Consider the following 15,109-nt stretch of genomic DNA (forward strand, 5'->3'; position numbering starts at 1 on the left):
CCGTAAGCTATGCATTTCATCGCATGCACAGACTAGATCTGTGCGCCTCACAGTGTGGGAGGTGGGGGTAGAGATGGAGGGGTTGGGGGGTAGGGGGTGGGAGGAGTTGGGACGGGGGTGGGGAGGGTGGAGGGGTGCAGATGGTCGAAAATGAAAAATGGGAATATAAAATGCATTACTGTTTTGATTGATTCGTCCGGACAAAAAGAGCAATCAAACAAGGGTAATAGAATTAAGCGTCAGGGCTCACAGGGTCATCAAATCAATAGCTGCGATGATAGACTGTAATATCTGCACATTGAATGTGGGTGGTCTAAATGACTGGAGAAAGAGACAAAGATTGGCTCACTTTGTTAAATTCAATAAAATAGATGTACTCTGTCTCCAGGAGACACACCTCCCTTGGGCAAAGAGGCACCTTCTGTTTTTGAATGGTTTTGAGCTAGTTGCATGCTCCTCTCAATCTACAATGATCAGGGGGGTCGCCATTTTGGTGAGGAAATCCCTGTGCGGTGTTAAAAGGGTCAAGACTGACAGTCACGGGAGATGGGCTATCTCAGAGTTGGAAATTGGCATAACTTTATGTGTAATTTATGGCTCTAATGGAGATGACCCAGAGGTTTTTGATTTTCTAGAGATCGAATTAGCTGGCTGGCCGGGACCTCTAATAGTTTGTGGAGACCTAAATATTTCAGGAAACTGGGGGAACAATGCAAAGTATGGTGGTCGGAAGCCCAGGGTTTTCAGGGCAATTAAAGCACTTATGGGATCACTGGCCTTAACCGATATTTGGGGCACTAAAGAACCACAAAACTCCGGCTTTACATATTTCTCGAACCCAGCCCAGAAGCATTCTAAATTGGACTATTTTTTTATTTCCTCCTCAGAAATCAATAAAGTTACCATCACTAGGCTACCGAGGGTGTTGTCGGACCACAACCCATTGTTAGTCCAGTATAAAAGGGTTGGTGGTCAAAGAGGTAAATCCCATTGGACCTTTGAAAGGAGATTATTGGCAGACCTAAGATTTGTAACCCATTTAAAGAACTGGTCGGAAGCTTTTTTCGATGCTAATAGATATAGCGCCTCTCGTAATATTGTATGGGAATCTTTCAAAGCGGCTTTGAGAGGCGAGACCATCAGTTTTTCTGCAAAAATAAAAAAGGAAGATAGGTTGGAGGAAACCAAACTGTTGGAAAGACTATCTAATATTGAAGAAGAGCATGTCAGGGTTATAGCATCAGGTGGTGATGGAAATAATAGCTATAATGCCCTCTCTGCTATTAAGGCAGAGCTACAGAAATTGATCACTCAAAAGGCGATAGGGAAATATCAGGCCACTAGAACCAATCGTTACGAAACAGGCGAACATGCCAGCAGAGCTCTCGCTCTCCGCTTAAGACAAAAGAGGTCTAAAAATGTAATCTCAAAGATAGTGGAAAGGGGTAAAGAATATACTGAAACTAAGGAGATTCTAAACGTTTTTAAAGAATTCTATAAGAAATTATATGATGAGGCGAGTAGGGTTGGAGAACAGCAAGATAGTTTGGAAGATTCAGGACCGCGCCTTGATACCTTATTACGAGAAGAACTAGATAAGGATATTACTCAACTGGAGATTAAGACAGCCCTACACGACCTGGCATCAGGGAAGGCTGCAGGACCTGACGGCATTCCCTTGGAGGCCTATAAATGCATAGAATCGGAAACCATTGCTCTCCTGGTAGATCTTTTCAATGGGATAGCCAGTACAGGTCAGACCCCGGATTCTTGGAAAGAGACGAATATTATTATATTCCATAAAAAGGGTAAACCCACTGAGAATCCGGGGTCATACAGACCTATTTCGCTTATCAATTCCGATACGAAGCTATATTCTAAGATCTGGGCCTTGAGGTTGGGCAGGATCATAGGCGGTCTCGTCTCTCCGTGGCAGCATGGGTTCATTCCTGGACGTGGCTCGACGGATCATACCAGCAGAGCTATTGCTCTATTTGATGCCCATGCCGCCACGGGGGGGGGGGGGGGGGGGGGGGAGGGGGGGTAGATGGCCATGATCCTGCTCGATGCGGAAAAAGCTTTTGACCGGGTGGTCTGGGGCTATCTCTGGGATATCTTAGCAGGAAGAGGGTTTGGACAGAAAACTATAAGAGCACTTAAGGCAATGTACCAAGATCCAGTTGCCAGTGTGACGATTATGGGAGAGAAATTGAATCTGTTCTCTATAAAGAGAGGGACCCGTCAGGGATGCCCATGCTCCCCGATTCTCTTCTCCCTTTTCATTGATCCACTAATTCAGGCTATACTAGTGTGTCCTAGGTTAAGACCAGTGGTTTGTAACGGATATGAAAATAAAGTTTTAGCTTACGCGGATGATATCACGGTATTCTCTTCTGATCCTCAGCAGGCAATGGAGATTCTGTCCGATCTAACGAAAAAATTTGGTGCTAGGTCAGGTTACTTATTAAACGAAGCTAAGACCCAGATTATTTGCACAAGGAATGTGGTGAAAGCTGATTCTAGATTTGTGGATGCAGCAGTTTATCTAGGGGTAACAATCAATGCTAATGTAGATAAAATTGTGGAAGATAATTTTACACCACTTATCAAATCAATCAAATCCGATCTGAGAAGGTGGGACGGTCTACATTTATCATTGATTGGGAGGGTGAACGCTGTCAAAATGACTTTGTTCCCTAAAGTATTATATTTATTTCGAGCCATACCTCTATTTCTTGAAGAGAAAATGATCGCGAATCTAGAGTCAATTTTTGTTAAATTCATTTGGCAATTTGGGAAAGTTAGACGGTCCACTAATCTGTTGTCCCTACCAAAAGACAGGGGGGGTTTGGCTCTCCCCAATTTAAAGCTGTATCATTGGACCTGCCTCCTGACCCAAATGACTGTGCTTTTCCAGCCAGAGATGTTCCGTAATGATGTAACTTTAGAAATTGAGCATCCTCCCTCCATATTTGAGCTATTGTTAGGAAGGAAGGCACTGGGGCTAATGCTTTGTGAGATCGATCGTAGATTCTATAAGAAGGCAAGGTTCAAGATTATTGATGGTGTCTGGCGAGTTTGGATGGGCTGCAGAAAGTTTTTTAACATCCCTAAAATGAATCCATACCTACACATTTATAACTCTAGCCTCCTCTCAGCGTTAGAAGCAGATAGGACTTTCAAAGTATGGGGTGGGTTGGGTATCAAATCATTGTGGCAAGTAATCGACGGAGAGGGTGTAGTAAGCTTTGATGTTTTACAAAATAGGTATGGAATCCCCGACAACCATTGGTTTGTGTATACCCAACTGATACGCTCATTGAAGGCTCAGAGACCAAAATTGACATCCCCCGGTATTTGCCCCTTATTGGAGGCCATGATTAGAGGGTGTAAAAAAATTAGGATGTTGTATAACATTTTTATCTCAGAGATCCAAGATGATGTGGATAAGACTGAGGTAGCCTGGGCCAGAAAATTGGGCAACCCTGATATAGACGTTAACAGGCCCTTCTATTGAATAAAAAGATTTTTAGAGCCACGAACTTAAAGGCCCAACATTACAAGACGGTATTTAACCTGTACTATACCCCGGCGGAATTATTTGCCTGGGGGGTTAGGACCGACGATACGTGTCCAAGGTGTGGGGATGGCCAAGCAGACTTATTACATATGTTCTTCAATTGTAACCTTTTAACGCCTGTTAGAAATGAGATTGAAAAGTTCTGGGAGGGGCTGCTAGGTCTTAAGATCGACCTATCCCCAACCCTAATGATTTTGGGTATGGATTCTAATTTAAAGTTAGGAAAAGAGGAAGAAGCACTGATTTTTATTTCCGTGGCTGTACTTAGGCTTTTAATTTCGGCAGGTTGGAAGGATACGGTGGCCCCCTCCTTCCAAATGTGGCTATCTAGGCTGCTGGGAATCCATAATATTGAGTCCTGCCTATATGAACAAAAGGGACTAAAAACACGGGATTTTGGAAGAAGGCTCTGGGCATCTGTCACAGAGTGGAGGAGGGCGAAGTTGTAGGAGTATCGATGAAATTCTCTCATTACCACCATAACTATATTTTTAAGATCAAACTTTTATGAATTGTAAATAAGATGCATTTGGCCCGGTTTTATTGTGCTGCCAGAATATTTTAGTACTGTCATAGCACCCTTTGATTGTGTATTGATGATGAGCCTGGCTTTTTAAGTATTACTGCTTTTACGTCCGGATTTTATCTGTATTGTTCTATTCTTTTTTTTTTTTGTAATGCATTAATATTTCCAATAAAAAAAAAAGGGAAAAAAAACAAAACATTGAAATTGCTCCTATATAGTTAGTTGTACTAACTATATTTCGTGCACCCGCAATCCACTGCTGATGATGTCACATATTAGATCATTCATGACATGGTCAGTGACATCACTGATGACATCTCAAATGACATCACTGATGACATCATCCACATGACAATCACATACACCTTTTCATACACTATTACAATTTTTCATCACTCTTTGTAAAATACAGAGTATCATATTTAAATCCATTGTCACAGCAATACAAGTATCTAAAAATCCACTCAGTGATTCATAGATGTATACACACATCTAATCACTTACCTATGGATTCACTCATACATGCTGTCAATGAACAATAGAACACTATCAAAAATACTTATACATCTATATCGACATTAAACAGCACGCATCCTATTCACATATGAAGTCATCCTACTCACTTATGCAAACAATGGATCATACTTACATATTTACTTAGCAAAACACTTATACAAACACCACTTCTTCTATTCATTTAGATAGTAAGTCATACTTAGTGAATTATAAAATCATTACTACAAGTATACAGTTATCCATACAGTCACTCACACAATCATTGTGTCTTATGTATACTTATTTATATACAACTGACACATACACTGCCTTTTATTTTTCTAGTTTGTTGGACCTGTACAATTGAGAAATATATTTGCTCATCACCACACCCATAAAGATATTCACTCACCCAAACAACTGTTAGAACATGTAGTTTTAACTTCATATATCTACTGAATCAACTATTCACACATCTTTGGACAGTCACACACCCCCCACCGAACCACACACACTTTCACACTCCCATACAAATACTCAGTTAACTAATCAATAACTAATATAGACTTTCACATAGCTAGTAACCAACTGTAGAATCAGTTTACACAACAACTGACAAAGTGATACAGATATTCACACAGTTTAGTCACTATCCACTATATTTAGTGAGACATTATAAATTGGTCAAGTAAACAGTCAATTACACTGCTACTAAATCCTCCATCCAAATATTTATTTATATATATCCACTTATTCTTCAACTCAAATTTCTATATATATAATGCATATTTAAATAACGAAGCAAACCACATTCACTGGATGATGTCATCAGTGAGGTCATCAGTGATGTCATCAGTGATGTCACTGACCATGTCATGAATGATCTAATATGTGACATCATCAGCAGTGGATTGCGGGTGCGGGAAATATAGTTAGTACAACTAACTATATATAGTTAGTACAACTAACTATATAGGAGCAATTTCAATGGTTTTGTATGAGTAAAATGTCCAGCTAACTATAACACCACTACAACTTATAGTTTTTTTGAGTGAATTTGAAAGGTTTTTTAAAAGCTAATTCCTAACTATATAACTCCTGAAACCTATGTTTTTTTCAGTGAGAATATATATATATATATATATATATATATATATATATATATATATATATATATATATATATATATATATATATATTAAAAAACAGACAAATAGCGAACCAACAACGAGAAAACAGGAATTTTACCGGAAAAATTTCTAGTTGTCTCAATTTTATGCTGCAGGATCAAGGGCACCATGAGGGACATGGAATTACTGACATCTGTTTTTTAACTCTATGAAACAAAAGTAATGCATGCAAATACGTGGGTTGAAGTAGCACACATGAATGAAGTTGGTGAAGGAACAGAAGACTGCCAAACATTAAGCACAGCAGGTACACCAGACTAGTCCATTTGAACTGTCGAGTCCCATAGATGTGTTTCTGTAGATCAATGTACCAAAGAAGCAATAACCAAAAGGTTGATGAAATTTATATAGCATATGTCTGGAGTGATCTGCATCCTCTAAAGCGGATGGTTAAAGGTAGGGAGAAGACCAGAGAGGACATTCCTACTGCATTATGTCTCAAAGCAAAGACTTAATAGCCTGCGCATTGGTGCTAATTTTTGGTCTTTTAATAACATGACTTGAGGCACAGCAGCGGCACAAGTGGTGCGGCAGAGGGTGGAGGGCTGTGGGAGCTGGTGGTAAATAACAAAAAAAAGCAAAGCAAAATCCTGCCAACATCTCGGGGTTCTTCTACTCCAGTCCTGACTGATTCCCACGGGTTGGTGCACACTGAGCAGTCTCCTAGACGCCAATCAAGACGCTGCTCTCATACTGGTAATACAGCAGGAGAGCTGCGCCGTGAATGGCCTGACCCGTGCAGGTTTGAAAATCACTCAGGTCCTAGGAGCCTGTGCCTCTTCTCTACCTGGCAGTGCAGCACAGCTCGGGTGGAGAGCGATCTAGGTGCACATGACAGTTTGGCCGGCCTTAGACAGCCGGCCAAACAGTCATGCGCACTTTGTGTGCACTACGCCTCCCCTGCTGTCACCATGGCCCTTCCCCCATAGACTTGGCTGGGTTTAGGAGGAAAGAAAAATACATTATAAAATGGTTTTATTATCATTTTAATGTTTTCGCTTTCCTCAGCTGGCTCTCAGCGGAGGGTGTCGACGTTTCTTCGCCATATCAGAGGAGCCGCTAAGGATAAAGGAAAGGATGGATGGGCGTAAGGGTTGGACTACATCTGTGCAGAATTAAAGTTCTATCAGCACAGTTTTTGAAGTTGAAAACCTTTCCACACCATGGAGTCTGTGGGTCTTCTAAACTACATACATTCCCTCCTACAGGTGAAGAGTTTTCACAAAAAGATGTAACAGGGGAATTCTTATACTGAATGTAGTTTTACTGCAGTTTTCTTTTAAGCAAACCCAATATTTAGGGGGAAGTTTCTGCCTCTATTTGCAAATCTACAAAAACGTTGTAAATGCCAAAACGTTTATTTAGTCCCACAAGTTCATTCACACTTCATGAACTTTACCTCCAAGCAGCACAATAAGGAACTTCAGATTGTAACCAGCTAATCATCCTGGATTAAAACCATCTGCACTGAATGGAAAGCGGAGGTAGCAGATTACAGGACATAAACCATGAATAGAGGCAAGGCAGAAAATACAATGATTGGTATCTGCTGCCTTTCAATAATATTGGTGAACATTTACAGGCCTGGATCATTATCACTACGTATTTGCAAAGCTAGCACGTGGTGGTGTAAGGTTGACTTTCTCAAGGTACGAACAAATACAAATCTGTCAGGCAACCCAGAAGTTATTTAAGATCAATTAATGGTACCTCCAACTACCACCACCACCTGGCTGGCGATAAGAGCTCAGAGGTCTGTACAAACATGAAAAAACATAAAACTACAAATAAAGGTGAAAAAGAAGCTACCTTTTGCATTTCATGCATTAGTGGTGGAATGTTGGCAACTCAACTTTATGAAAAGAAATCACTAAATTAGTGAAGTACTCCACAGAGGTTCTTCCTGGTTAGGAAGGGACTGCACCCTACACTGAACATAGTTATTGGCGGACGGATTTAAAAAAATGTTTTATTCATTTTTATACGAGTGTTAAAAAGTACTGTGTGCTGTGTATCAGCCACTTCAGAATATTGTAAATGTGAGGCAGAGGTTTCTACAGAACTGTTTAAGAGAAGCACAAGTTCAACTGGATGAGGTGGGACTTCTGTATTATATTTCTTTTTTATTGACATGTTATTGGCTTTTAAACGGGATTGTTTTATTTAGTATTTGTTTATTTCCTTATTTTTACCTATTAAGCACATATACACACCCATATGCATCTTGGCTCTAATATATCTATGACTGATTCAACATCACTGAGGGATTTAAATTCACAGACACCAACTTGTGGACTAACATAAGAAACAGCAAGGTTTTTAGAAGTTTCCTAAACTCGAGAAGCGATGCTCCTCTGTAGGAAGCTGGCTCTATATATACTACACCAGAGTGAGGTATAGTGTGCACAGAGTCCAGTGGAGCCCCAAAGGTAGGCAGAGGGAAAGTTAGATAAAACCTTACTCTCAGTTTGTTGTAGTGTGGTCGAGCAGTAAGGCAGTATCAGAGGGCAGTGTTAAGAATGTGTTGTACCCACTCAATCAGCAAATGATTTCACACACTCAAAGACTGAACTTCAGACCACTTGGTTTTGTATACAAATATTCTTTTAGTTATTTTACTCTCTATAACCAAGCAAGCCTGGCACAGGTAAGTTGATAAATACTTCGCAGTAAATGTACAGTTTGAAATGCAATTGTATATGTACTTTGAAATGGTTACAGTTTGAATTACTGGTGAAGTAAAACTGTGAAATGCTGCACATATACTATGTATCCACTATGCAAAAAAAAAAAATCAGGAATGTTTTACGTTACTTTTGTAAATGTAAATGTAAATGTGTGGGATTTGTAAAGCGCACAGCTGCCCGTAAGCGTCCCGGCGCTGGAGACCGCTGGGGAACCCGTCCTGGATTTCCCTGTGAGATGGTCCCTTTCTGGGTATCTCCAAGGTGAAACCAGGCATCCCCGGCGTCTGTGGAGGGCCGTTGTAGAGATGAGGCAAGCTTAATGCCCAGAGTTGCTGAGTGTGATCCCTGGTTAGAGTAGGCACCGAGGCGAGAATTGTCGAGTCCGCTGACCCTGGTCCACGACCCTGACACGTCGGGAATTGAACCCTGGTCCAGGCCGTTCTCTGCTTCCGGGTCTGCCGCCTCTAACCAGTGAGCCACACCACTCCACTTTGAGATTACTTTTTAGATTACTTTTTCTACTCAGTGTGATTTGCCTAGGGACATTTCCTAGAGAAAAGGTAAGTAAAATCAGTTTTGCACAATTGTTATTTTTCAGGTTTTCATACAAATCAACACTACACAGAACATTTTCCTGAGAAAATCAGTCAAGAGGTTCCTATGGAGAGAAATTAAGTTAACGGTTACCAGGTAAGTAATCGGTCTTCGGAGTTGAACGTCTGTGGCTGGAACAAGGGTTCCCCCTGGCTTATGGATGCACTCTCGTTACACCCTCAGTGGCACTAGGGCGGCCGGGTGTAGAGTGCAGAGGCCCAATGTTATCTAAATGGGGATTGGGGGCCTCTAGTTGGTTGCTGCTGGCGAGCAGGCCACAAAGGTGTGGGAGCCAAGCTCCTGGTGTTAGGCTCAGGGCAAAGGGGGATCCGGTTTAGCACACAAAGCGCACCCGCAGCGGCGCAGCGCCGGCTGGGTGCATGGTGCTGTTTTGGCGTTGGGTGCCCTGTTGTTTTCAAGGGGGATTTTTGGTTTTGGTTTTTAGCTGCAGGCTTGGCCCAGGAAGACTTCCAGGAGGAACCATCAGCTGGGCAGGTAAGTTGGAGGACTCTGGAACGTAGGTGCACCACGGGTTCCTATCTTCAGGGAGCAGGGCCGCTGGATGCAGGGGGTGCCTTTTGAGGTCAGATTTCACCTTCCCGGGCCACTTGTGGTTGTGGGGGGGATCTCAGTGCAAAGGCTGCAGGCAATGTCAGGGAGTCCAGGAGGGGTCAACACACGGTGGACTCGGACTCTGGAGCGCTGGGGGACCTTGCTGGGACCGGTAGGCCACTTGAACTCGGGCTGTAGGCGACGGGTGCAGTGGTGGTTCCAGGTGTCGGGTTTCTTTTTCCTCCGCAGGCTCGGAGTCTTTGTTTGGCGTTACTTTTGAACTGAGCTGCTGTTCACAGGAGATCCGGTCTTTGTTGAAGGCAGTCAGTCCTCCCCGGCGTTCTGGAGGTCGCTGGCTGCAGGACAAGACAACTTTTGGCGCAGGATCTCCGGAAGCTGCAGACGGGCCGGTAGGGCTGGGTCCAAGTCAGTTGTTCTCTGCAGTCTCCTCTGCTGGGTGCCTTCTTTCGTCCTCCTTCTTAGGTTGTAGGAATCTGCTTTTTTAGTTCAGTGCTGTCCCCTAAATACTTTATTTAGGGGCATTTTAGGGGTCTTAGGGTGACTACACCCTTGGTGTGCTCACCCCACGTGGGGGAGGGAGGACAATCCCTAATTCTGATTGGGCAGTGCCTGCCATCTGCAAGATGGCGAGAACTGAAGAGAGGGCTTCAACTCGCCTACGCCACCCGAGGGGTGGAGTTGGCAGAGGTGGGCTCACCTTCTGGGTGGCTAGCTTTTCCCACCTGTCTTCTTCCGGCCGAAAAGGAAGGGAGACAGGAAGGCTGGGGGGTCGCATTAGAAAGGCTGCAAGGCCTTTGAAGCTCCCCTGCCACAGATCGCTCTTCCTGGCCTGGGGGAGGTGTGAACACCTCTGCCCAGGAAAGGCTTGGTTTCTGGGCTAAGGGACCGAAGGCTCCCACCCTAGGGGTCCAGAAATATGTCTCGTGGTGGCAGGCTGGTGTGCACCAGTCAGGGAACCATCAGAGGCTAGTCGGTTTTCAGGGGGCATCTCTAAGATGCCCTCTGTGTGCGTTTTTCATTGAATCCCACACGGGCATCGGTGTGGGTTTAATGTGCTGAGAAGTTTGATACCAAACTTCTCAGTTTTCAGTGTAGCCAGTGTGGTGCTGTGGAGTTCGTAATGATAAGCTCCCAGCACAATATACTCTTAATGGCAGCACTGCACCTACAATATCTAAGAACGGACTTAGACACTGTAGGGGTACAGGGCTCCTGCACCGGTACCCTCAACCACTGGTATAGGGCACCCAGCTAGAGGGGTGACTGATCTATGACAGGGCAGTGGGTTGTGGGCATGGCACACAGGGATGTGTGCCATGTCGACTCTTCACTTTGTTCTGCACCAAAACATGCAGCCAGCAAAGCGTTGTGGGGGGTGGGGAGTGGTGGGTGTGTGCAAGTGTGTGCGAGTGTGTAAAGGTACAGGGCCTCTAAGGGTGGCACAATAAGTGCTGCAGCCCTTCGAGGTCTTCCCTGGTCATAGTACCGTGGGTACCTGTGGCACCATTTACCAGGGGCCGACCTATGGCCAGAGATGACAACTGGGTTACGTTTGGGGAAAGGACACAAGCCCTGGGAACCTGATTAATTCAAAGTGCATCAGTAGTCTGGCAAAAAGTGGGGGGTTACTGCAACAGAAACCCACTTTCCTACATCCTCCCAAAGTTGAAAAGGGAGACTATTCCATAGCCTATTCACTGCTACAAAAAATGCTCTGTGACCCGAAGTAACTCTTCAAAATCTCAGAGCAATGAGTAATGTTGATATCTTGTTCTAGAATACACTGACCAACCCCCATAGAGGCCACAATTGAAAATGCACAGTTTTGACCACTGCCTTGATTTGAGTTTGATGGTTGAGCCTTTCATCTAGAATAACATAAAAGGAGTTTGTACAGTTGATGATGGCAATTTTGCAGTGATTGAAACCACAAGAGTCAATCCAGAATAGAACTGGTAAAGATAAATGCAAGGATGCAAAAGTGTCTTTAAAGGATTTATTTTCAAAATACAAGAGATCACCAAGTTCTGGAACATTTGAACAATTTGAGATGTAGGACATTGTTTGAAGAGGCAATCTTATGACACAATTGTAAATCATCTACATAAATATACTAGGGACTATAGAGCAGGATTCCAAGGGGTTTTAGATAAAGAATGGAAATAGTCTAGGCCAGTATCAAACCTTGCGTGACCATGGAGTCAAGAAACTGAACTACAAAGGCAAATGTTGAATTTTATCTGCTGACACTGGTTCATGAAGTAAAAGACAAACCGAGTACCACTCTATTTGTTCCCATGCATGCATTGAGTCATAAGGATCGTGGAAGGTTTCACAGTATTAAATGCAGATCATATGTTGAGAAGAACAACAAGACAAGACCTGCCAGCATCAGGGCATCATCTATTATCTGGAGCAAGGAGATTTCAGTGCTGTACCTCTATCTGAACCCTGACTGGTATTCATTAAAAGATCACCATTAGAATTGTGTTGAGTAATTGTACTGTAACACAACTTGTCATAAATTTAGCAAGGGATGGAAGACTTGAGGCAGGAACCTCTATATCTGTAGAAGGTTTGTACAATAAAGCGACTTGGACAATTCTGAGTGTGTCAGGGAACACTATCTGGCAAATAAAGAGACTCCGTAGTTTGGTCCCACGACACATGAGCGGATGGAACAGGTCTTCAAATATAGTCCTCAAAACTGGGTCCATGAAAAGTTCGTAAGCTATAACTTTACTAATCATTTTTAATATGTCCTCTTAATACTGTACTGAGTGAAAATGGAGCCTGCTTGCCTTGGACCCGCATAAAATATCGGATTCTTATGTGAGTCAGGAAGGAGAGGCAATGAATGTTTGCTAACTTTGACATCTAGACCAAAAATATAGCAAATTCTTTCAATTTGGCAGAAGGATCATGTTACCCAAATGAGGTGGAAGAATTGTTCGCCACGCTAGATCAAAAAGTTATTTAGGGGGTTCTTGACTTTATTGCTAACAGATTTGATGCGAGTGGCCTCTGCACTGAAAATGCAACTCTTATATGGCCCTCTGGCCCCCCACAAGATGATCAACATTGGAGGAGGAGAACTAAACAGGCATGGTTTAGATCGTTTCCTTTTACTCAAGAAAGGAGCAGTATCAAAAAAGTTAATACAGAGTTTAATAAAATCTGGAGAATACATTAACATCATCTTTAATACTAATAGGAGAGAGGTTGTTCATTCTTGGAGGTCAAAATGTTGACTATCCTAATCGACTTTTGTTCCTTTTTAGATTGGTCAAATGATTTGTTGTACAATATTGGCTTCTAATGCTCTGGAATTTGGGTATCCTTATCAGGAAGCAGATGCCAAAGACTTCCCATGAAGGGTAGGCAACAGGTGAAGGAGTAGAGAACTGGTTTATTCTGGGCAGACTTTGGCAAATAAAAGTGAATTTAACAAAGAAAGTAAGTTACAGTTGCTATTGTTTGCATTTCTATATAATACTACTGCTGTTATATTTACATCTAGAAAGCATCTCTAACATTGAAGCCTTTTTACCTGTGGTCGAGGAGCTGTTTTTGCTTTTGTGTCAGTAGCTAATTTGTTTTTATTAGTAATGCGGGCAGCCTGCTCCTTGCAGAAACTTATGTGCCGGTCAGCTGCATTCTCACTAAATCTTCTCTGGCAGTAAGGACACTGTACATAATCTGCAAAAAATAAAAAGTACACATCAGTAACCATAAAGAAATATATGAATGAATACAGAACAACAATGGCTAATGACCGAATATGTAAGCACACGTCTGCCATTTCTTTCCCCAAAGTTTCTAAGATCTGGTTTTCACATTTGAAATAGGTTGTACTTAATCTTCATAATTAATTTTCTACCTATGAAAGACTCCAAATGTATACCCCTTTTCCTCACATATTTGGGATTGCAAAGGTACCCCAGTTTTGTAAATTCCTGATGAGCAGTCTGAAACAGTAGATATTTTTTCCAAAGAATTGGTTAATAAAATTGCAAACCAGCCATGAGCAAAAAGGTTTACTTCTAAAAAATGTTGGTGGCCAAGATGGTGGAGTGAGCGGACGCGTTTTGCTCAAGCTCGGTCCCCGCCGGGCCAATCGCATTTACATAGCACCCGCATCTTCGATATTTACCATCGGACACACCCCCCTGCAGAGGGGCATCGGTGATACCTCTGCGTTCTATCAAAAGTAGGCCGTCCCCATTCTGGAACGAGGTGCTTTGGGCACGGGTCTCCCCTGAGTGATCGGTGTGCCTGACTGTCTGGAGCAGGGGCTCTTGGCTGCCCGTCTGAAGCTACGCCCAGGCCCACATTGTTTCGGCGACTAGGGCACTAGACGTGACACCTCATCGAGCCTGGAAGTGCGGGAGAAGGCCTAGGCCCGGGCTGGCTAAACTGTGTACCGAGAGTGCGGCTATGTCCGTGTGGTGGACTCTGAACGCTCCTTGAACTGTGAACCGTCGTCTAGTTGTGAGGCTGCGGTGGGGCCAAAACCTACATGAGACTTCGCCTATTAGGAGCTTGGGTGTCACCTTGCCTCCGGGTGATGACTGCCGTGGCATCCCCCAGAGTTGACGATGACCGCTTGTCTCCTAGAGGGCTGCCGCCTGGGACACGACTGTGGCGGCCGGCGGAGAGTGGTGAGCAGAAGCGGGCCTAGAGCGCACTGAAGCGGCTGGTTCCTGGTGGGCGCGCGCGCACTGAAGCAGCGGTGGAGTGGCGGCCACTTTGAGCCCTTTGTCAGCACGTTGGAGTGGCGCTCATGCTGAGCTTGCTTTCTTCGACTGGCCTGCATCTGCCTCGCTACTCCCCACGCTTATGTGTCCACCTGGTGCAGTCCAGAATCTAAAGCCTACAGCGGGAACACGGACAGCACAAACAGGTGGAAAAGACTACCAAGCCCACACCCCATCTCGAACATAAGCGCAGAGTACCTGTCTGCTGCTGCCTGCTGCTGGACAACCAGGGGGAGGAAAAATCATCGGGGTTATCAGAAGGCAGGGTAAGGGGGAGATCATTCTCCTGAGCCTTTTTTGGCTTTGGTTGCTGAGATTTCTGAGACTTTTTGAGGGGAAAAAAAAAAAAAGAGGAAAAATAAACGCTAAAATCATAAAGGAAGGTGCATTATAAAAGGGGGCGGTCTTCTGCAACAGAAAAACTCACCGGGGGAACTGAGGTACTGGGTGTACAGGGCGCAGTCGGCGCAATCATCTTTACTGGCAGCTGGTCCCCCCCGCCGCCGCGACCGAAGCTACACGCGGCCACCGAGCGGGGGGACCACAACCCCCACAAACCTCTGCTTACTTTGCCCCAGCCCCCTCCCGCCCACAGACGCACCTGGAAGGCGCAGAAATAGACTGAGCTCCTTCCGCGTCGCAAGCCCGGGACAAGGGCGTGACCATCTAAGGCCATCACAGGCCAGAGGAGGACAGAGGAGGCCGGG

General features: G+C 44.0%; 1 protein-coding gene across 2 annotated transcripts in view; it reads right to left on the reverse strand.

Moving 5' to 3' along the window:
• The window catches only part of ZC2HC1A (zinc finger C2HC-type containing 1A), a 353,235-nt gene that overhangs the window by 197,722 nt on the left and 140,404 nt on the right, over positions 1 to 15,109 (reverse strand). For both annotated transcript variants that reach the window (XM_078687119.1, XM_078687120.1), the window contains exon 5: positions 13,196 to 13,344. In XM_078687119.1, the coding sequence (XP_078543245.1) occupies positions 13,196 to 13,344 (149 nt within the window). The remainder of the gene's footprint in view (positions 1 to 13,195; positions 13,345 to 15,109) is intronic.

The sequence above is a fragment of the Lissotriton helveticus genome, chromosome 4_1 (genome assembly GCF_964261635.1).
Source record: "Lissotriton helveticus chromosome 4_1, aLisHel1.1, whole genome shotgun sequence".
Lineage (NCBI taxonomy): Eukaryota > Metazoa > Chordata > Amphibia > Caudata > Salamandridae > Lissotriton > Lissotriton helveticus.